The sequence below is a fragment of the Patagioenas fasciata genome, chromosome 2 (assembly GCF_037038585.1).
Source record: "Patagioenas fasciata isolate bPatFas1 chromosome 2, bPatFas1.hap1, whole genome shotgun sequence".
NCBI lineage: Eukaryota > Metazoa > Chordata > Aves > Columbiformes > Columbidae > Patagioenas > Patagioenas fasciata.
In genome coordinates, this window is record NC_092521.1 from 35,926,917 (window position 1) to 35,950,683 (window position 23,767).

The window sequence follows — 23,767 nt, forward strand, 5'->3', positions numbered from 1 at the left end:
GAGCCTTCGGCTTAAACATTCGTTTATAGTCTGTTACAGCTTTTTGTAGACTGAGCAAAAATGTGGGTACTGAGTGTTGGAGCCAGTTTTCTGTTCTTTTATACAGGGGCTCAATGACATTTGCTAGTAAATTATGTTCCTTCTCTTAGTTCTGGTTTGTGGGGTTCAAGAACAAAGCAGAAGATAGTAAATATTACCACAAACCTTGTTTTAATGTTATTTGTAATAGTCTCTCCTTCAGAATGAAAGTGTATCTTCTAAGTTACAAGTGTTATTTTCAGATAGAAAAGGCTATGGGTGCACATCAGACTTCAGTACAAGTCCTTTAACTGGAGTTTTTCAGTTTGCTGCCACCACCTTCCTTGTAGAAACTGTTTTCTGTTTTTGCTTTATACTGCATGACTGCTGTAGGGTGGCAAAGATTTTAGGCAGTTTCATCTATAGTGAAAGTGGTAGGACTGCTTCAGGAAAAAATATACCCTCGAATAAGTTAATTTGTGTTTTTAATATGAAGTTACCATCACCAACTGAGGTACTGGACATCTTGCTTATTTCGACAGACTGGCATTGTTTCATTCAGGGTATATCCCAATTCCTGGTGTTCAGTGGTGAAGGATGGGTATAGTAGCTGGTTGTAGAACATATGATTTAGATATACCAGGGATGCAGGAGGATAGTTTAACGTATCTTTATTTTCTGTCAAACTTTTTAGCGTTGGATCTCTTGCTTTAAATTAATTTTACCAGACGATACAGGGTTTTGGGGTTTTTTTTACCCCGTTCCTTTTATTTCCCTTGACTTTCACCTCTATTTTTTTTACTCACTTCCAAACTCTTATGAATGTCTTTCTGGATTTCTCAAAATACCCATGGCAAGACAAAGTTTTCAGGTGAGGAGGCTGAGCTTGTCCGAGCGCAGGGCGGTGCGTGGGGCTCAGTTAGCTGGTTGGGATTCTGATGGGTGCTACAATGCAAAGTGCTGGGAGTGCGAGCAGCCCTTCCTCCTGCCCTGCTGTGGCTCACCAATAAAAGCTCAGCCTCCAGTGGCTCCAGTCTCTGATCTAGCATCTTATCCTGCCTCTGACAGCCGTTTCCTTTGGAGGCCTGGGAAAGCGGCTAGTAAGTATTGCCTTCTTCAAAAGGATTGATGATTGAAGTGTGTATCAATACTAAATATTTTCTGATTCAGAAATGCAGCCAGTGAAAAAAAAGAGTTCCTAAGCCGGGAAAAATGTGCAGTATCAGAAGTTGCATGTGACTTCCAACTTTCCTCTGGCTTCTACCGGAATTAATGCTACACAGAGTACATCAGTAATTTTGAAACTGAGACTGAAAGCTTCTAGTCATGAGAACTTCACAGGAAAAAAGTATGAATTATAATGGTTTATGTTAGAGTTTATAATTAACCACAGGAGTATGAGCTGTTTGTATTTTTTAAATTGGGCTGTTAAGAGAAAATTTTTGCCAAACTTTTCACTGACTTGTAGTATTTTTGGTCAGTAAACAGTGTTTTTGCTGTTTGTTACTCAATAAAACAGTGGCTTTAATAAGCCACTACTATATTTATCAGTTGTATCTACACTAAATGCATGCATTATGTACTGGAAGAGTGGTAGCATAGTACTGCTACCTGATTGTCCGTTATATGGTACTTTACCTTTTGTTTGCTACTTTTCAGATTGAAATAACAGCTTTGAAGGTGTAATCCTCATTTATTCTTTAACTGCATTTGTTAGGCTTATAATAAATCTGACAGTTTAACAGGCCTTGTTTGGAAGATAGCCTGCCCTGATAAGAGATAAAATGCACATTATCTTCTTCTACATTGACTCTGGATGATTAACTGGATTCACTGATGCCGAGGATCAGTGCTGGAAGGTTTAGTCTGTATGCCATGTTCCTTTGTGGCGCATGAGAAATAGAGGAGATGTTATAAATTCACACAGCTCATTTGTGCTAATATTTCTTTGTGTCCTCCCTCAAGAGGCTTCTATTTTTCTTTTCTTCTCCCATGTGTTTTATTTTTGGGTTTACATTGTTGGGTTTTTTTTTTACCTTTTGAAAGATGAATGTCATGTAAAAATATGTTGACTATTGCTTTATAATTAGGTTAAGTCTCTCTGTGTACTCTGAGTGGTTGCTGATGGAGGATGTGAAGGAGGATGTGCTGTCATGATGAGAGTAGAAACTATTGTTTTGTTACTGATAGCAAGAAAAAAAAATTAATTGAAGCCTCTTTCATGCTTTGTCTTTTCTAATCTTTTCACATCTGGTAGAAACTGGTTAGGTCTCAATGCGTCTAATTACTAATGTATACTATCCAAGAGTTTATTAATTTAAATTTTCAGCATTTGTGATTTGCATTTAGCAATTGCAAAAATTAGACAGAGATTTTGTCTACAAGTATTTTGGATGCTTAGGCCCGTGTCAGCAAAACAGAGCAGGAAAATACGCCTCTGGTGTTAAATGTAAATACAAAAATGTATGTACTGACCTGAGATATCCTGTTGGTACAGGTCATCTGTGAGAGACTGAAGTTAGTTCTTTAGGTATTTTTAGTAATAATAATTCTGATTCTCTAATTATCTCCTTCCTTGAATGAAAATGCTGCCAGTAAGTGTATTTATCTTTCCATTGCTTCTCACTGATGCCCAGTGGAACTGAAGCTTGAGGGACATCTGAGGCAGCATTAGAAATTCAGCTCTTACTTATTTTTGTAGGGGGTTTTGGTAGGAAAAATGGAAAAAACCTAAATATGTAGTGAGAAGAAAAATCTGCTACCACCACTGGAGGCAAAATACTAATCGCATAGTGGAATATTATGTTTGTATTTTGGAGTGCAGTACAGCTCCCAGACAACTTAGACAATACAAAAGGGAGTGCCTGGTCTTGCATGACAGCTCATTCTGCAAGACATGCATTCAAATTCAGCTTCGTAAGACATTTGCATTCAAATAAAAATTGGTTTAGTTCAGCATCTGACATATCGTGATGCTATTTTTTTCATTAACAAACATGTCTCTCTCTCGCTCCTCAATGCAGTGATTACTGCTAGTTTTGCTTTTACTAATTCCTAATTTGGTTAATCCTTTTCATATTCTATATACCACTCTAGATAAGCCTTATGCACTTTTGCTTGATTTTTGTTTCAGAGACATATAGAAGAGCTGATACTACATTTCTGTTTATTCTAAAGCACTAAATGGACTGAACTGTTCAATTTCTTTATATTTCTTTTTTTCTGCAAATTCCTGCAGAGATGTATAGAAAGATCAGAAGAGCAGGGTAAATGCTGCTTTCTAATCTAAGGTAGCTCCCTGTAGGGGAGGTTTACTGGAGTAAAACTTCGAGCCTCCAACTTGTCATTCTACTTGCACTCACTTCAGTTTTGAATTGTCATGTTTCCTGAAAAAAATCAGACTTCAAGTCTGAGAAGCTGTGTGGTTCAGGAGCCAAAGAATGTTTAGAACAATTTTAAAAGTTTCTACATTATCTTCTTTAAAATATTAATTTATTGAATGTTATGAAATTTTGTGCATTATAAAACTATGCATTATAATGAATAACGAAGAAATTTTGAGATGGATAAAATAATGTGTATGGAGGGAGTTAGGGCTGAACTAGAAACCACTATAGGCAATTCAGCTGCTCCTGATCCACAGACATTTGTATATCTTAAATTAATCTTTCAATTCCAATCTAAATTCATGAGGTTTTTCCCTTTTCTCTTGAAAGTTTCCTAGGTACTTGCTCTTTGGTACTACGTGTGCTCAGAAGTACTTTCTTCTGAAAAACGTGGGTTTAGTTCCTTGCTTATGTCAGATTAAATTTGTAGAGATTCCTAGACCTTCCAGAGATCTTTATCTAGTAGTATATGTAGATTTTGCCTGTGAATTTGCTCATGGAAAAAAAAAAAAAATGAAATAGCTGCTTTCTTTTTAAAAGACATGGAAACTGGGAGGGTGTTCGCTCTTTGACTTGACTTGTTAGGGTCATTGCTGAGCAATGGGAGATCCACGTTTGCTCTCCTCCTCAGCCTAAGGGGTTCAGACCTTAATCCCTTGTGTTTTAAGACTGTGTTTGAAGTACTTACTTCTGAGTTCAGTTGATATGGACCACACACCTAAAAATTGCTATGGCACTGCAAGAGTTAATTAACGTTGCCCTCTTTGCTTCCTAAATGTCTGGTTTTGGCAGGCTGATAGCCTGTCACCTAGGAGGTTGTCCTGCATGGAGAAAAATACAGACTTGAAACCCCTCTGCGAAGTGGGAACTGAATCTCTGCTGCCCAGTTTCTGGCTGGTTTTGTTGGTATGTAGTATTTTGGAAGAGCAGGGCAGCAGGTTATCTATCCATAGCTTCTCAAAGGTGATTCTTTCTCACGTCTCCTAACTCAAGAGGGAATTTCTGAATCCCAAGAGAAGAGCAGAACTTTATCTATCCCGATCAGCTCCTAAATACCTAGGGAGGAAGGGTTTGGTGACACATTATTTTGAATTTACTACTGTGTACTGGGTACTGCTGAGTTACTTTCATTTTGGCCTGTAAGATTTTTTAGATTGACTTAGTATCATCTGTCCAGCTCTCTACTTTCCAAGGCACCCAGTTTTGGATTTTGCATTCTGCTCTGGGACACTGGCACCTACAGCACAGGAGGTGCTGAGCCTATACACATCTTTGAGGTATAGAATGTGATTTTTAGTTAAGATCCAGGGAGAACAGAAAGCAAACATGGTAGTAGCTGGTAAATTTCCAGAAAAACTATGATGAGTAAAAATGGTAGCTCATTTCTCCGCTGAGAAAAAGATGTAATGGGCTGTAAGTGCAAATAAAATAATACTAATGATAAAGAAAACGTTTGTTTCGACCCAGACATAATGTTTAATGTGGGGAGAAAAAATACTAGTTTCATAAAAATGATACCACTTTTGTTCTCTTAAAGACAGAAGGATGAATTTCAGATGTTTGTGGTGGGAGTTTAGTTGTTAATGTGTCCTCCTAATGTTGGTATCATAGACCTAGTGGAGTTCCTACAGAATAGCATCAGTGTGAATGCAAGAAGAATTGAGCTATGCATTAGTGAAGCCACAGGTGGAACTTTGGTTCCTGTAAGAATAATCTTCCCTTCAAAGTAGGGCTGACGGAGTAGGTGGGGAAACTGTCAATAACTGTTCGGATTTCTTTTCTTAGGGAGGCAGGGGGAGTGGAGGAGGGTGTTCCCTCTTACTCTGGCTTTAATTCTCACTCCTCTTGAGGGAGATGACGACTGTTGAATGTTTGACAGATTTTCATAAATGATTGTGCTTGCTTTTCTTCAGAAAAATAGTTTACCAATGTATATTTCTCTGGTATTACTTGGGAAGCATAAGAAACAAAGGGATTCCCCAAACTGATTTTTCTTCTGAGCTTTGTCACCATCTGAGTTTGGCTCAGAGTCCAAGATGATCTCAGGAATGTATGGCTTTCATCATGCTGATGTGTTCTTTTTTCTCACCCCAGTCAGTGAAAAATTTAGTCATTGGAACAGAGCCCCAAGGATGGTTCCAGCTCTCCAGTGACAGAGACCTGGAATTGCTATGTCCCCACAAATTCTCTTTAAATGACTTTCTTTACAGTATATTACTCCTTCTGTGGAGCCATGCTGCTGCATACTTGTGAAACTGTATATTTTCAATAAGATGCTTAGCTCCTAACCAGTTAGACAAACCTAAATTTCTGCTTTTGTGTTTAGATAAATTAGGACGTGAGTAACTGCTTGGACTAAATATCAGTGTAAAATATGTAGTTGTAAAGGAGCAGCCAGTGCCACAGGCCCCGCTGGAGGCTGTGATCAATGTTTCGTGCCCTGCAGTAACGTCAGCATTGATGTGGAACTTGAATGCCCTGACTGGGGTCACTGGGAGTGCCCCAGCAAGTACAGAATGATGAAGTTTGTGATGTTGGATATTCCCTTGGAGAGCTCAGCTCTGCTCTGCTGTGGGACCTGGGCCTTCTTGCTGCTCTTAAAGTGGGTTGTTCTTAAAACATTGACAGTATGTATGTATGTATGTGTAAATATACATGCCCTGTGTTGCATGAGCTTTTTAATCATTTACATCATCTCCCCCTGTCCTTTGTAATAGTGTTTTCTGTCTCCAGAATATCGATACTTATTGAGGGGCTTGTAATCAGGGGCAGACAATGCTCTGATGGTGTGCAGGACAACAGATGACCAGGAGTGAGCCAGGATTTCCTCAGGCTGTTTATTGCACAAATTATAACCAGCTGCTGTTGTCTCAACACCATAGCTTGACAAGATGTTTTCTTTATGAGGTAGATCATATGTACAAAATATTTTATCAGTTCCTCAGTGATCTCTGGTGTTGACAGATGTTCTGTTTCTATGATATTGTATGTGTACTTGTTGCAAGCATTATCTTCTGATTTTTGACTAAAGCTGCATGTGCTACCTTTTCATGTAGCGGGGATACATGTTTCATTTCATGTATTTCAATTCTGTTGTGTTTTTCTGGTTGTGTGGCACTGTGGCTTTTCCTTTGTCTTTCCTCATTCAGTCTTGCAAAATTGCCACGAAAATTCAGCAACCCAGGCACAAAACATACTTATCGTTTCTTACATAAATGGTAACAATCAAAGAGATGATAATCCTTTACTTTCCCACTACAAATTTTCTTCCGAAGGAGTTTTGTATAGCATTTCTTGGGGTCACAAACACAGTATTTTTATCGGTAACTTTCAAACCATTTCACATGATAGATTTGCCGAGTAAAAAATGAATTGAGCGTGGAAGAAGAAACTTAGAAATATGAACACAGAACTCATGACTTTTCCACCATAAACCTTTCTTGCACTTTCTTCATTTTAGTTGCTGATATGTGTTCAAGATGAGTGGGATGGGAGAAAATACCTCTGACCCATCCAGGACAGAGTCAAGAAAGCGCAAGGATCCCGATCAGCTTGGACCCAGGTTAGACCATTTATGTCTGAAAATGCTGAAGGAGAAAGACTTAGAAAAAATGTTACACGTGCACATATTGTTCTTACTCATTAGAAAATGACAAACTAGCCATTCTTGCAAAGAGAAGTCAGTACCAAACTACTCTGATTGGTAATTCTATGTTGTGGGATTTGGGATGGGGAGTGGGGAGGTATTGTCTTTTCTTAGCCTTGTTTGTTTTAAATCTAGTCTGGTGCCAAAATATATCATTTACTTGACAATATAGGAGCTATGTAAAAATATTTTTTTGCTAATTACTGCGGAGAGTGTTCAGTTACTTGTCTGGCCATCTAGGATTTTTTACCATCTTGCTTGTACATCCTAATCAGGGACTTGAAAAATATTTTGCAGTGTTATAGCATTTGCCTTAGCAACACAAATATTTTTTAAAGCATAACCACTCATTCAGCACTTTTTCTTAATGGCTGTCTTTCGTATCATCACATGGATGCAGGGAGTACGGATTGTTTGGTTTAACTTTCTAAGCTCTTTTATTTTTTTACTTACTGTCACTATTTGATGCTCCTTGGATTCTCAGCATGATGGGGAAGGACACTTGTAAATATTCAAATCCCACCTCCCACCAATTAATCTTCTATTTTGAACTTAATATCCCAAAGCTCTTTTGAAACAAAAACATAACTGCTGGGCAAAAACAAGTGGTTTAAAATGCTTCTTTGCTTGTTCCAGAGGAAACCTTCCTGCTTGAGAAGCTTGTAAGTTATATTTTTGTAGTGAGAGAGGGCAGTTCTGCTTGTTAAAATACTCTCAAACAATTTGAAATTATCTTTGAACTGGCCAGGAGACAAACAAGCTGACATTAAATATGTTTTCATAAACTCTTCTTTCAGCCCTAAAAGAAGCACCGAGAAACGCAATCGTGAGCAAGAGAATAAATACATAGAAGAACTTGCAGAACTGATTTTTGCAAATTTTAATGATATTGACAACTTTAACTTTAAACCTGACAAATGTGCAATCTTGAAAGAAACTGTGAAGCAAATTCGTCAGATAAAAGAACAAGGTAAGAAGACTAATTAATTGACTTTGAATATTTTCTGTGTTGATTGTTACTTTATTTTTGGCAAACTTGATAGTCTCTTCAGCTTTTCTTTAGCAAATTCCCAAGTTTTTTTAATCAGTAATGAAAAATTCTGTAATGTTATGTAAATGGAGTGTGTTAAGTATCGTGTTCAGAATTTTAAAAATAAGCTTCACAGAAAATTCAGAAACTGCCCAGAGAGAGGAACATTGAGTCAGTCCAATGTGTGCATCTAATGGAACTGAAATAGTTATGCTTTTACAAAAGTTAAACTAGCAGAAGGTCTTGGAGGCAAAAGAAAAAGACTGCTTATACATGCTTACATGGATGATGAATCCATGTAAAAAACGAATAAACCAGGAGAGTGGGGTATGAAAGTGTTCTGCATCCCCCTTTTTGCTTTCTTTTGTTGATATGAATAGATGTTGTGGACTAAATTATCTCTGTCCCTTAAATGATGACATCATATCCTCAACTACAATAGATTTGAAACTATTCTAATCTCTAGATAGGGTCCTGTTATAAATGTAAAGCAGAGAACGTGACAGTTTTCTTCCGGTTCTTTGTATAGAAGATTAGTTTTGTATTTCTTTTCTTTTGATACATTTCCTATTTAAGGAAAAACAAACAAATAAACAAATCTTTTAGAAACTTTACATTTTTGGAAGTGGGTTTTGTGGCACAGGTGTGTCTGAGCAGGCATGAATAGCACTGCAGATCATTGGGGCACATTTAATTTCTTGAAGTAGGTGCGTATCGTTTTAACGTAGAAGATTGCAGTCTCTTTATAAACTGTGTTTAGAGCAATTGCATTAGCTTTCAAACACTTTAATTAGTATCTTTCACTTTTTCAGTGTTCTGTGATTTCTGTGGGAAAATAATGCTTCCTTTTCCATACTGTACCTGTGAAGTTATAAAAGTGCAGATTACGTGTTGCATAATTTAGATAGAGATTTATTTCTAAAAGAAATAGAAAAGTAGGTCTGCAGTTTCAGACAACAGCCTATTCAAAGCTAAGTGCAAAGTGTCAAGTTGTGTCAGCTGCCCCCAAAATGGTTCTAATGGATTAATCTTTGGGAATGCTCCTATCTTTCAGCTGGTTCTTGTCTAATTGCTGTTAGGTTGGAGTGAATTTTAAAATGGATATTTTAGTGAAGTTACTGTGCTCCCTTTTAGAGTTATAGCTTTTAACCTGGCACAGCATCCATCATAGTTTTGCACCTTGCTGGCTTTTGAGATTTTTTTTTTTCCCCCCTCCTTATTTTTTTTCTCGTTTCTTTTTTCACTTTCACATTTGGATTTTTGTTTTGCTGTCACCAAGAAATACATTCTTTGTATCCTTTCCTGAGAATGGATAAGGACAAAAACCAGTGCTTTCCTGGGAAGTGGGTACACACAGAAAAATCTGTTAGTCCGCTTAGTAATTCTCTCAGCAGTTCTAGAACCTCCAGACCGAAGATCTGTCTCTAACTACTGGCAACTGTGACAAATGCAGGGTTTTGTTGTTCAGGACCAATAACATAAAAACAGTTTGCATGTTGTCATAAAGTGTTCACACTCATCAGACCAGGTTCCATGTAAATTCTTTAAGTCACCGTGGGCCAGAATTGTACCAGATCTGAATGTGCACTTGACTTTCTAAGCTCATAAAGTTTTATTGCAAAACCAACTGAAAATACAATTCTAAAGACAGACTAAAGTGCTATGAATACTTATTATTTCAACAAGTAGAAGTAGTTTGGAACCCTTCAGCAATACAGATACTAAATTACCTTTTATGATGTTAATTTGTTGCACAAGGTTCTTCAACTGAGAACAATTAAGAGTGTCTGATAACTGTTTGGGCCTTTACATAAAACTCATAGCAGGTACAGACTAGACTTTAAGCCTCTCCAAGGAGCATTGCAAGACATGGAGACCTTCAAAGTGGTCATTAATAGCATCTCAGGATCTAGAAACAAAGATTAGAGCATTTGAAATTATTCCTTTAAACTAATTTGAAAGTTTTAAACCAATGTCTACATAGAAGCTACGTCTGCTTGTTGTAATAGCAAATTTAAAAGGCTTTTCCATTTAAGAAAATGTTCAAATGACAGTATATTCTGAAATGCAACATTGTTTTGAATCAGACATTTCATTAACAAATAGCGTTCACATATAGTAAACTGTCAAACTGTATGAATACAGGACATCTATACTTCTGTTGAGTGTCACAAAAACCCCTGACCTAAGCAAGGCAAACAGATTGAAGACCTAAAGGGGCTATTACTATCGCTGTATCATGCTTTTTAGGTAGTTTATCACCTCACATTGGGAATCCTGTGCCTGTGTATATATTCAACATTTAAAAGCATTAACTTTTAGGTTGTTCCAAATCTTTCTGATTGCCTTTCTGCTGCCAAGAGGTGTTAGAAGATCTTTACAGTGATGAAACACTTGCATTATCTTAACGATGTCTGTTTCTAAAACAAAGTTGTGAAAATAATACTGTACTTGTGTAAAGTGCCAGGAGACTCAGCTTAAAAATCATATTTTCTTACAGTTAAGATGTTTTTTGATTTTTAGAGTTACACTAAATACCTGTAGGAGAAAGCTAAATTACTGTCCTGAAATTTCTGAGTGATTCTGCACTAACACAAATTAAGATGTCTCAGGTTTTATGCAGTGGGTCTGCTCTGCATTTCCTCAAAGACAGATTAGATTAAATTATCGAAAATTTTTTTACAATTTTATTATCTAGAAGTTTTAGTGAAGAGTTTGGATTTTTGAAATACTAAAAGTTCTTCACAAATTTTCTTCATTGTCTATAAATAGAATTGCACATTAAGGTCTAGCTGCTTATAAAAGCACAGTCAGTTATAAATACCTTGTAAAGCCACTGAAAGCAATAGGTTTTGTAGCTGCTACTGGAATTTGACAAGGAGACTTTATTCTAGGTTCTAGGAATGAAAATGAGGGAGGAAGAAATACACATTGATATTCATTTCCTCTGTTAAGCTTGCTGGGCTGGTAGCTGAAAAAGGTAGTAGATATTTTGCTGTAGTAATACTATATAATTTAGTATAATGTTACCCTGATCTATTTTACATGCAAATATATATATTTGCAATACTATATCTGTTATCTTTATATCATTTCTCACAGTATATACTTCAAAGATTGTTTAGTTGTGGTATGTTCGAGATTCAGTTTATTACAATTTGTAAGCAAGTTATAAATGTATGCATGTAGCTGAATTTCATTAGAAGAATTAAAGATGTTTGGAAGATGTAACCCTTGCATGTAGTTTTAATCTGGGGTTTGAAATGTTTTCAGTACTTGGGAAAATTAAGACAAGTTTCTTTATAAAAAGCTTAATTTTCTACTGAGGACTTGTACAGTATTATCTTACAGTGATTGGATAGAGATTTGTGGATGTCCAGAGGAGATGAAAAATTGTGATTTTAGCATGAAGATGAAACAGAAGTTATATTCATGTAAATCTTAAGTGGATATTTCTACTGGGGATTTGAGACCTGTGTTTCAAGCACTTAGTAAAAATTTCATACAGTTTTTTATTTATAGCATAAAAGTGGTATGAAATGGTGGTTTTATGGTTGTGTTACGTGGTACTGAAAGTAAGTTCTCCTTGATTTGTAGTCTGTGTTGTTACTTTGAAAGAATAATAGTCATATATGTGGCAGATGTGTTCATAATGTACACAGATGTGTACAAGCACAGTAAGTTACAATTTGCATGTGCCTAATTAAAAAAGCTTGGTTTAGGTGAGTGTAAAGACCACTGGGGATAAATGTTACTTTATGTGCCAGACAGCCAGGAAACTATAAAGCCGTTTGATTGTACTTAAGAAATACAGTTAGTAAAATAATGTATGATTGATTTTAGGATCCTACCTTATTTTTAAGAAACAACTTCAGCACTTAAGACAATTTCATTCAACTGAAAATGTTTTCTAATATCTGAAGGCAACAAAATTCTGACAGCAAATAAAAGGAGTCTGAATTTTCTTCTTCCTTAGTTTCCAGTGAGTTGTTCTGTTTCACATCAATCTGATTTGACTTCATATATACAGTAGACCTTTTCCTTGAATACTGTCATCTGCCTGACTCCTCTCGTTATGTTAGCATTTTTCTTTTCCATTATTGTTTTTGGTTGATCTGTACCCCTTTAGCTGATTTGTTTTTTGTGTTTTGTTTTTTTTTTTTTTATTCTAGCTATTAAGCATGATATAAAAATTAAATCTTTGCCCTTAATTTTAAGCTCTTTTTATCCATCATACTAATCTCAGTCTCAGCAGGTAAATAGTTCACATTTTAAAGGAAAAATTATTTGTTACATTTCACTGCTTGAACATCTCCTGGTTCAGGCTTTGAAAACTCCTTTTCTTCATTACCTAGTTGTGCTTTTACCCTCTTCTGTGGATATCAGCAATGCAGTAGGTACAGAGAATACTGAAGATCACCTTAAGCTTCTTCAGCAGTTTCTCTAGCTAAGCTGTCTCCTCTGACCCCTTCAGCTGGAGTGCTGAAGAATGTGTCCTGACATCAAATACAAGACATGTTGGTGGTTTGTTTTTCTCTCAAATCCCCTGAGTGCCTTTTATTAAACTCCAGGTCTGTACCTCTTACTTTTCTCCTTCTACTCTCCATGCCTTTCTGTTTTCTGGAGCCTTTTTTTTGGATGGCATCCACCTCTCTTATGTAGATTCATATGTGGTGGGATATAACTTACTGTGCCGAAGTATCGCCGAATGTGATTTTGTGTCTCAGTTCCGTTTTCCTGCAGAGTTCAACTTATATGTGTCACCAGTTTCTGAAAGAGGTTTTGTGCTCTGTAGATCAGCTTTTCAGTAGTACAGGGAAGGGATATAAGGCTGGTAATTACCAGTCTAGCTGTTAATGTACACTTTTGAGTTGTCAGATCTTGTTTTCAGAATAGCCTTAAAAGACAGACCTTGGGCAGAATGAATCACCATGTGAAAGCTCAGCAACGTTGGGAGAAGTAGTACTTGGTGAAGAGACATGCTAGAGCAATGGAACCTGTATGAAATAAAAAAAGAAGGCTTGTTGTTAATCATATGTATCTTCTTTTTATGGGTTTACATTCGATAGCAAAACCAGTTTTTGCTTCCCTGTAGCAGTACTACTTTGTAATCACAGGGTCACTCCTGCAAATATTCTATTGTTGCCTCCAGCACCAGTATGCAGTTAAAATTGCTTGCAGAAGCAAAGCAGCATGGTCTTAAAGCTCTAATGAGGTGTTACTTTGGCTGCTGCTACTTTGAATTTATCAGATCTGAATTTAGATTCATATTTCCCAAGGTATTTAAGCAACTGCCTAACTTTAAGCAGATGAGTAATCCCTGTTAAGTCAGTGGAACTGCTTAAAGCTTTAAAGTTATGTGCATAAATATCTTAACAAATCAGGATATTAAGACAAGAGGGTGTATTCCGTCTTGGATTTTGTTTGTTGGTGTTTAGTTCGCAAATATTTCAGTTGGTGAATTTTACTGTAGTTTTTTTTTTTTATACTAATCATATTTGAGATGGCAGGAGATTTAAAATTTATAGCAACTTTTCAGTCTTTTTTTTTAAGGAGTTCTGCATGGCTATTGTTATTATTTATATGTGCTGTACTTTCAGCCTGATAGGATTTTAAGACTGAATTAAGTGTCAGAGGAATTTGTGCTGTGAAGTTGAGAAATTTATGCAGAACTTCTACAAAAAAATCTATTACTGAATTTGCTTTGCTGTCTCCTCTACCTACAGCCGAGAGTGATGCACTGAAAATAGCTTCGATCTTCCTTTGTACCTTGTAAAGCTCTTTGGCTAAATATCTGGTTATGTTGACTTTATTACTTGCATGCCTCCAGAGAGCTACTGATTCACTGAAGAATTGAAACTGGTTTTAGGTAATGCAGACCATCAGTTTCTTTTCTGGCTCTGATGAAAAGTAGTCATTAGCCAACAGACCCATCAAGTGGGAAATTTCCTAGGGTTTGCTTATTTTACTGGAGTTCCATATCATGCAGACTAGTTGGCTTAGGTCTTATCTACACATAAGTTATGAAACTTCAGCTCCACTAATAGCTTTCTGTGGAAGCAGTGTTATAATTTAATGAATGATTGATCTGAGGAGTAGCTGAAGATGCCTTTATGACATATACCTGTGTCCACACAGGGCTCAAACTATTGAGAGAGTTAGGATTATTCAGCCTGGAGGGGGGAAGGCTCTACGGAAAACTTTCTTGTGGCTTTTCAGTATATAGAGAGGGCTTATAGGAAAGACAGAGGGAGACCTTTTAGAACAGATTTAGATTGAATGTAAAGAAGAAATATTTTATGATGAGGATAGCGAGACACTGGAACAGAGAAGCTGTGGATCATTGGAAGTGTTCAAGGTCAGGTTGGATGGGGCTTTAATAACCTGATCTAGTGAAAGATGTCCCTGCCCATGGCAGCAGGGATGGACTAGGTGATCTTTGAAGTTCCCATCCAAACCAAACCAGTCTGTGCTTCTCAGATTCTCTTGCTTTGAGAAAACAGACAAAAATAATAATAAAACTTGAAATGGTAAAAACAGGGTGAAATCTGTGCACTTAATAGGCTTTAGTGGATTGTAGTCATTTTTTGCTTCCTAATAGTGGTTAAAATCCTATGTGCTGTTTTAGAATAAATATAGCCTTATTTCCCCCAGTTAATGAGTCTGCTTACTGATCATCTGATTAGGAGATTTAGGTCAATTTAGTTATTATTTCTTTTGACTAAAAGCAATATTAGAGTGGTCCTAAGGATGTTGATGTACAGGCTGCAGATGAATTCATGGGAAATGAGGCAGCTGTTAAAAGCCCTGATCCCACCAACCCTGCTCTCTTCTTGGCCAGGAGTTTCCTTTCCCTCCCTCACTCTGACAGTAGCATTTGTGCAGTTGTGTGGTGAACCTGAGCAGTATCTTTGATTTGACTGGGGGGAGAGAATCAGTCTCCCCAGTGGTCCTTGGTGGGGCCACCTCCAACACAGGGTCCAAGTGTGTCAACAATGACTGAGCCATGGGCTAATGCCCACAGCTCTCTTGCAGCTGTTGGACATTGCAGGTGTCAGGTCATGACTGTCACTTCACAGAATCACAGAATGTTAGGTGCTGGAAGGGACCTCGCAAGATCATCTAGTCCGATTCCCCTGCTGAAGCAGGGACACCCAGATGAGGTCACACAGGAACATGTCCAGGTGGGTTTTGAATGTCTCCAGAGTAGGAGACTCCACAGCCACCCTGGGCAGCCTGTTCCAGTGTTCTGTCACCCTCACTGTGAAGAAGATTCTTCTCATATTGAAGTGGAACCTCCTGTGACATGTCTCTTCTCCATGAGCTTCTACTTTGTTGGTGATGGATAGCTTCAGTTCTAGAGATAATTTTCTTGACATTTTAGACCAGAAACCTAAGCTTTGGCTTAAAGTTGAAGAGAAACTAAATGTTTACTCCTGACTGTTCAGACAGTGGTCTTTTTCAGGTAGATACAGTAATTATTGGCAGGTGTTACAGGAAAACTTGCTTGTTTGTTTTCTATCCTATGCATATTTTGCATTTCTTAGATTTTTTTTATTATTATTATTTTATAACTTCTAAATGACCAAGAGAGAAAATAATTCAAATTAGTGGAGCATGGTTATCTATTTTATGTTCTGTAGCTGCAGATATGGTTGCGATCTAAGGGATCTATAATAATACCAATGTTGGGGAATGCTGTAAAGTAGAGATGTCAAACTCATTTTCACCAGGGGCCATATCAGCCTCACAGTTGCCTTCAAAGGACCGAATGTAATTTAGGACTGTATAAATGTAGAAGCTTGACACCCCTGCTATGAAGGATTGAGCTGTTTCTCCTGTATTTAATGTACTTTTGGGAATATGTCTCCAGTGTTCCCTCTTTGTTCTTTGCAGGACTATTTTCATTAGAGTTTTGTTAGTTTAATATTTAACAATCATAGCATGGCCTATGTATTTTTTACTTCTGGGAGTGTAGTAAAAATGTCATGTATAAGAAAGAACGAGACATCTCTTCCTGAAATTTAGGATTTTGGAAGCTACCTCCTTGCAGATAGTGCGTTGTTCTCAGGCTGCATTTAAACTGTCGCTGAGCACTTTAAACTGCAAAACTCTACAGATTTTCCTTTGCAGTTTTTAATGTAATCTCTTATGAACTGTAAGCATAAATGCATTTAGCATTTTAAATTTGAGGAAAAAAAATACAAAAATATATGTACACATCCAGCCTTCCACAACACTGAACTAAACTTGTGAGTCTAGTGTTTCTCACCAGCTGCTCTGTCTCTAGAGGTGTCTGGCCAATAATACCGAGTTTAGGTGGTAAAGAAGATTGGGGGCTTCTGATTTGAATATTCGTGCTTGTATGTAGTCTCTTGTTGCTGTAAGGTATGCAGTATAAAAGGTGCTGACTGTAGAACACCAGGGCTTGCTGTGTCCTTTAGATTAGTGAATGAAATGTACTAATCTCAGCAGCACGTAAAGCAAATAATTGAAGGAGATTTCATGTTAACTTGACTGTCTCTGTGGAGCTTAATTTATGGAATAGCAAATCAATTTACTGAGAGTAGCGATGATACTTCAGTCAAAAAAATAAGATCATCTATTATAAGGAACCTAGCTTTTGTTACACAGCTTTTATCTTTGCTTTTTAAAGACTGCAGCCTGAAAGTGATGATACAATATTTACTCACAATGGGGTGCAATGCTTTTCATACTGTGCTTGAATCCTGAAAACCTGTGGATTTACAGCACATTAAAGAGGTATTGATCAAAGACTCTGTCTTTAAACTAGAACCAAGATAATTGCATCTGTTCTTAATCATGCATTTTGTTATTTCTGTAAAATACTCTGCATACGGACAACTGCACAGTTAGTTAGAAATAGGGGTCCTCAAATGTGAAATGACTGAGGATATGAAAAACAATTACTACTTCAGCTTTTCAGTTCCTTTTATGAAAACCCACAGTGTGCAACTGGGGAAAAAAAAAACAGACTGAAGTTTGAAGGAGGACGTGGCAAGTGGTCAGTTATTTGCTCTGTCATGTACACTTTTGAGCTCCTCATGAACATCCTCAGACAGATGGTTAGAGAGCCGAGACATATATGCCTTCTCTTTCCTTTCATCTTTGAAGAGTGTTGGCATATTTATGTGTATCTTACAAGACAATGGGTACTCTAGTGTGTGCACAACACACTAAAACACACCCATACCCTCCCTCTTCCCTATGAAAGCAAACCTCTCTTTAGCTCACACAAGATCGGAGCAAATGTCACAAGACAAGGACAAAAAAGTGCATAAATTTAAGTTCTGCTAAAGTAGTAAACTTTCAGAGGAGATACTCCATAACTGGAGATGCTCCAGATATTGCCATGTTATCTGATACAGCATCCATGTGCCCCTTTGGAAGAAGCAGCAGTGTGGTACTGCTGTTCATGAAGGCTCTGTTCATCCCGAAGCAGAAAGGCCTGTCCCTGCAGACCTTGCTTCGCTTATTGACACACAGCAATGTGGAGCGACACAGTGTCCTGCCCCAGCGGACTCTTCAACAGACAAGGGCAGGATGTGGCCTAACACTTGGAATATGTAAACAAAGCCAGTTCACGTGTAAGGTGCAGATTCTTAGTGCAAAATTAGTTGAAGTTTGAAGCAACCTCATGAAGAAATTGGTGGGTTTAATAGATAGCCCTCCCAGTCAGATTTCAGTTTCCTTCAAAATAGGTATTCAGTGAGGTTGTTGGCATGATGCAGAAGTCACTTGTTGAAACACTTTGGGATCCTTTACAGAGGTGCAGCTGGGCGGTTAGAGTGGTCCCATGTCATCTTAAGATGTGTGAGCATGAGGAGCGTTAACCTTTTGCTGGTACTTTTTCTTCTGAGGCACAGTTTCCTAGAAAGACTTGGAACAGCCTGTGGTTCCCATGATCTTTCTGGGGGAGGTGTCTTCCAGAGACAAGTTATTCTTTGTCAAATTAGGTCTGGGCCTATGTTCAGCATTTAAGAGGAAGTGTTTTAAGTGTAACAATTGATTCACTTGGAAATGGGAAGAGGGGGGAAAGGGGTGTGGAAAAAAAGAGGAAGAGATGTCAAAGTTCTGAATTCTAAATATAGGTTGTAAAACTCAGAGAGACCCTTATTTAGACTGTTCTTGGTTTGTTTTAGTGTTGGGTGGGAAAATATTGAGGTATTTTGTGCCAGTAACATAAAATTCTTCCTGTCTCACTTCTTTTCTGCAAAATCTTTTACCTGCTAAACTTGGAGGAAATATTTGAATGTTTTAGTTTATTTTTCTGTTCTTAGTTATTTCTTAATATCCCCCTTGACTTTTCTGAATGCAATACTCCCTGTCAAAAGTGGTATTTTATATAGAGCGGATTTTCTTCGTATTAACCTATTTTTCTCTTTTCTCTTGAAGGGCTTTATTTTTCAGCCTTTGCTGTTTTCTTTTCTCTCCTTTTAATTATCCTGTTTTGTCACTTATTCCCCAGTTATGTTCTCTCTTGCCTTCAGTGTTGCTTTAGCCATAGTTTTGGGATCAGAATCACCATACCTGGAACAGTTTTATTTCATTCACTGTCATCTCTCTGATACTGTTTTTTCTCTTAGTGCTGCAGTAAGAAATGAGCAAATAGTTTTAGGGAATGTGGCAAAACTTACTAATGACTCCTTGAGTGTTACGCTGATTGATATCGATGACTATTGTGGTTACTGTTAAGCTTGAAAGTCACCATCTGTCTATCTGCTTGAGATTCTGATTTTAACTGGACATTATAATACAGCTTGTCAGGTCATTATACTTAATGTTCAAAATATAATTATGTATTTGCAGTTGGCAATTCAAAATGTAAAGATGCCCAGTGAGCTTTTTTATCTTCCTTTTTTGTATCAGTGATACAGGCAGAGAAGCCAGTCCATAAAACATTTATTAGATATAACTGAGGGAGGATATTGGCTTTCTCAGGATCATCATGAGTTACTGTGTAAGAATATTCTTCCTTTCCCTGAGCTCTGTGATGGTCTTGGACATTGTCATTGTTTCTTTCTGAGAAGCCCAGACAAGGAGCCTATGTCATTTATCTCAACAACTTGTGGGGTTTTTTTGTTGGTTTTGGTAGACTGGGGTTTTTTGAGGCATTTGTGTTGGGTTTTTTGTTGTTGTGTGTTTTGCTTGTTTGTGGGTTTGTTTTGTTTCATTTTGTTTTAAGAAGGACTTTGGCTCAGATCTACAAATGGCTTAGAATTTAGATACTTTATCTCAAAACCTGATATCCTTAAATGGTTAGGCTGAGGTGGACCCATAATCCTGTGGAGATAACAGTTCTTATTTAAAGGTCTTATCTGTTGGTGCTCCAATGGATGAAGTGAGGAACAGGCACCCATGTTCCTTTTTGCAAGTGTGTAAATAAATTGCAAACTGGAGGAAAAGGTTCTCAATTATCACTTCGCCCACAGTTAAGGGAACTGATGTTAAGGCAGGTCAAAGTTTCTCCTCAGAGGAGAACTCATAGAGCTCACTAAGAAAACACAGAAAGCGATATTGTTTGTGTTTAATTATTTTTCTCTTTATGGATTATACAGACTTATTTAAAACTAGGTGCTGATCCCTACTTCATGACTCTGAAATAGAGAACAAGAAATGATAATGCCTAATTAATTAAGTTGTAAGTATGGATCAGTCTATTTGAGGGATCCCATTTGTACCTATCAGTTCTATTAGGAGGCATTTTAAAATGTGACAGAACAAATTAATGTAATTGAGATTAAAAGCGGCTTTGTCTGGATGTAAATCTTAGCCACAAGATAAACCAAACTTTTCTAGGGTAATGAAAAAAAGATCTTTTAATTTTAGAGAATATGTTAAATGATATGTGTTACCAGTCATTACCATCCTTCTGATAGCCATGCTGTATTCAAAATGTACCCGATGTATAGCCACTGCTAAAATATATGAAATGAATCTTAAACACAGTTTTGTAAAGGATTTGAATTAAAAAATTCCTTTAAGTAACTAACGTGCAGAACTAAACGGTTTCTTTTAAGAAGTGTGCTTTTCTTTTTTTTCCTTCTGCTTTCATTGCAGCAATAGGAGCATTTCTGTTTCTAAATTGACTTAAATGTTTGGCTGAGGCCTGTGATGGTGGGTTAGCCAAGCAAGAAGAGGGGCCCCAGCTTCTATTTCTGAACACTAAGCTATTGTAGGAAGAAAACTTTACTTGTCCTTAATGATTTAGAGCTTTTTCGTAAAAGATTTATCGACTGTAATCTGGAAGCAGTAGGAGCCCTGTTATCCATGTTAGCATGGACACATTAAATTAAACTTGTTTCTGTTCTTCCTTAGCTGTCTTCAATTATCTGTGCTCCGTTTTGGCCTGTGCTTCACTATGGAAATTTTTTTCTTTCTTAGGCTCACAGGGAGACCATGATCCATCATATTTCTTTTTGGTGCGCCATATTAGGTCTCCTAAAAACTCTAACAGTCATCAATGCAGTTTATAAAAGCAAAAAGATTTTTGCCTGTTGTTGTGAATGATCTGGTGTGTCACAAAGATTTATCATCAGCATCCTAAAATAAAGAAGCTATTTTGTAATCATGGCAATGTGGCATTTGAAGAAAGGGAGTCATCTGTTTCCTTTTAACAGTTGGTTAAGTACATAAGAGTGAGACTTCAAGAAATGGAGTCTGGCTAGATTCATATTCCTTTGCAGTATGTTATTTTGGCCTAAGTTTTGGAAACCTATAGGTTTAATTAGCTTGGCAATTGCATCTGCAGATTATAGTCTAAATTGTTAACCCTTGTATCTTTATTTTCAAAATCTTTCCTTTGTTTTTATGCATCAAAGAACCAACTGGAGAGCTGTTAACTTTTGTGAAAGCAATACTTTATTTCTGAGACAGTGATGAAGCCCTGTTTTGAACAAAATTATCACATCCTACCGTATTTCTTGTCTTCAAAAACATCAGTTCAGCCAAAAAGTTAAAGAACATCAGGCTCCCACCATCTAGACATTCATATTAATACCATTTTTAGAGATGAATCATCAAAACAAGATGAGGTTACTCATTAAGTAAATATCTAACACTTACAAAATTGTAAATGCCAAAAAATACAGGAAAATTTTCTGTCCTAATTCAGTACATACCAAAGAAAATAATTACTTTGTTAAAGAGAATGATGCCAAATATTTGTATCCAATATTTCAGTGCAGAGGTCAGTTAACTTGGCTCTTTCCTTTGAAATTCAGCCATATTAATGTAACACATTTTAAGTCAATGCTGATGGATGTATGCCATTTGTTATCGTGTACAGCTGAGTAGTATAGCGTGAGTGTTTTCAAGTCATCTAAACACCAACAGAGGAAAATGTTTCCTGAATGTGGAAATGTTTGTGTATACAGCTACAGATGCATGTATTTGAATCTGCTTACCTGATTCGAGAATAGAATGGTAAGTGACTGATTAAATTGAGGGTATTTTTGGGTAAGGCACTGACAGCCAATATACTTGATCAACCATCTGTACTCCTGTGTTGTCCAAGTACTGTATATTAGGGACTTATAAAATATTCTAAATTGCACAACAACCAGTCAGAGATCTGAGATTATACCACTTACTGCACGTTCCTAGGAAGTGTTAATGCAAAACAACCCCAAACCTCTAGCATTTAAAAATGCATTTTAAACTACTGAAAATTACGAATTCTCAGCACCATCCTGGATTTTGGCCTTTTGATAGGGAAGTCCCCTGGACAGGCAGCATCTTTAATGATTAATTTATTTATGCTCTTTCTCTAGTCAGTCAGTATACACTGTAACCATATTGTTAGTGATCTTTTTGGAGAAAAGAGAAACAATGTACCTTAAAAACATGGGAATATAAACACACATTTGATTTGTCAGTTTGGAAGTTAAGCACACCCTTCCATTTTGTATAAAAATGTATGTTAAAAGTACTCAAATATTTTAATAAGCTAAGACCTGTTTAAAAATTTTGCAGGAGTGAAACTACACCCAGGTATATTTCTTTCCACTTTTTAAAAAAAATTAGTGAGGAAAGTCTGTGTTGCAGAGTGTCCAGGGGTCAACAGCTGAAGGTTGTGATGGAAGCTTACTTCCATATTCAAGAGAAAATCAACAAGTTTCCACTCCCAGTGTGGTAGTTTGACATATCCTCTTGGTTTAAAATGAGACATGGAGTGAGAAGTCGTTTCTGGATCCAGGGTTGCTTTTAGTCTTAGCTTAGATTTCACTTAAATGGTAGGATGGTGGTTGTCCTGCATCTTTACTGATAAATAAAACCACTAGAAATAATCTCAGCGGAGAAATTATTTTACTTGCTATGTTGTTTTGTACTTTTATTGCATGCTAGGGATGGATCAAGCCGTTGAGTATTTGTGGGGCAGGGGTTGTAATTCTGGGGTTTACTTCGGTCCCCAGTCCTTAACCTGCCAGAAACTGGTGACCTCTTGAGGTTGTCCCAGACGTGCCTAATTCTCGCTGCTACCCTAAGCAGAAAAATGTTGGAGTGGAAGGTGCATATTTCTGCAAATAATGCTATATCTGTAAGTAACGTGGTTATTCATAGAGGGCGAGACTCTGCCTCGGTGCTCTGAATGGCGTCCTGGGGTGAGGGGAGGAAGGAAGTGGCACTTCCACCCCTGCTGCCTTTCTCCTTTCTCCCTTCCAAGAAACAGACCATCGAGTTTTGTAATGAGAGAAAAAAGGGATCATAGCTGTGACGACAGAAAAGACAGGCAAAATGAGAATGGGGAAGAGAAACTAAGGAAAAGGTAGTAAAATGCATATTAAAGTATTTAGCAAAAAATACCTACATAGATACTATGTTTCTTTTTGTCCGGTAGGTAAATATTATTCTTGGTGAGTTGAATTTCATGGTTTTTTGCCCTTGATGGTCTAATTCTTTTCCGGTTTAACTGAGCTGCAGGCAATTATTTCTCAGACAGTACTTCCAACGGTAGTTGTATGGGGTGACAAAAATACTGACTTGCACAAAAGAAGAACGATTGAGAAATGTCAAAATTATTAAGAGAAATGAAACTAGTTTTAGTTTTATATATTATTAGTTCAATTTGTTGCTATTACTGAATCAATCATGGTTTTCAGTGCTTATTTTACTTTCAGTGTCTAAGAAAATTTTATACACTGGCTACTGTTACTGAATTTTTCTAAGAGCAGACATCACTCAAAGCTTGAAAAGCTCCGTGAATGTTTACTTATATGTGGTGTGTTTTTGTGAGAATGCAAAGCTTTTTGCAGAGCTGATGTCTTACTGCTGCTTTGGCAGGAAGGTGGGACAGGTGGGTGCACCAATTACAAGTTGGAAACACCGCAAAGAAGAAAAGGCGGCATTTTAAGTGTCGTTACTGCTGAAAAAGTAATGAACCTTACAGCTTTCCGAGGGCTTTTAGCTTAAGTCCTGGGGTCATGTACCATTTAAGTGTGCTTCCACTGCCAGTGGTAAATATGAAGCTAAACAATATGGGTGTTGATGGGTGGAGCAGGGCATGGGGAGGCATCGGGCACTGCTAGGCCAGGCCTGGCCGAGCTGGGCTGGGCGAGTGGGCTGACGGGTGGGAGCGTGGACTTTTCCAGCCAAAGGGGAGCCGAGCTGTGCTAACAAGAGGGTTGTGTGTCAGGGAGGTGGGCAAAGCCGTGCTCTTAGCTTGCT

The 23,767-nt window shown here is 37.4% G+C and overlaps 1 protein-coding gene across 6 annotated transcripts in view; it reads left to right on the forward strand.

Annotated features, from left to right (window-relative positions):
- NCOA2 (nuclear receptor coactivator 2) overlaps positions 1-23,767 on the forward strand; it is a 189,973-nt gene that overhangs the window by 104,246 nt on the left and 61,960 nt on the right. For all 6 annotated transcript variants that reach the window (XM_071804021.1, XM_071804017.1, XM_065830022.2 and 3 more), the window contains 2 exons: positions 6,865-6,966; positions 7,848-8,020. In XM_071804021.1, coding sequence (XP_071660122.1) covers positions 6,884-6,966; positions 7,848-8,020 — 256 coding nt within the window. In that variant the 5' untranslated portion in view covers positions 6,865-6,883. The remainder of the gene's footprint in view (positions 1-6,864; positions 6,967-7,847; positions 8,021-23,767) is intronic.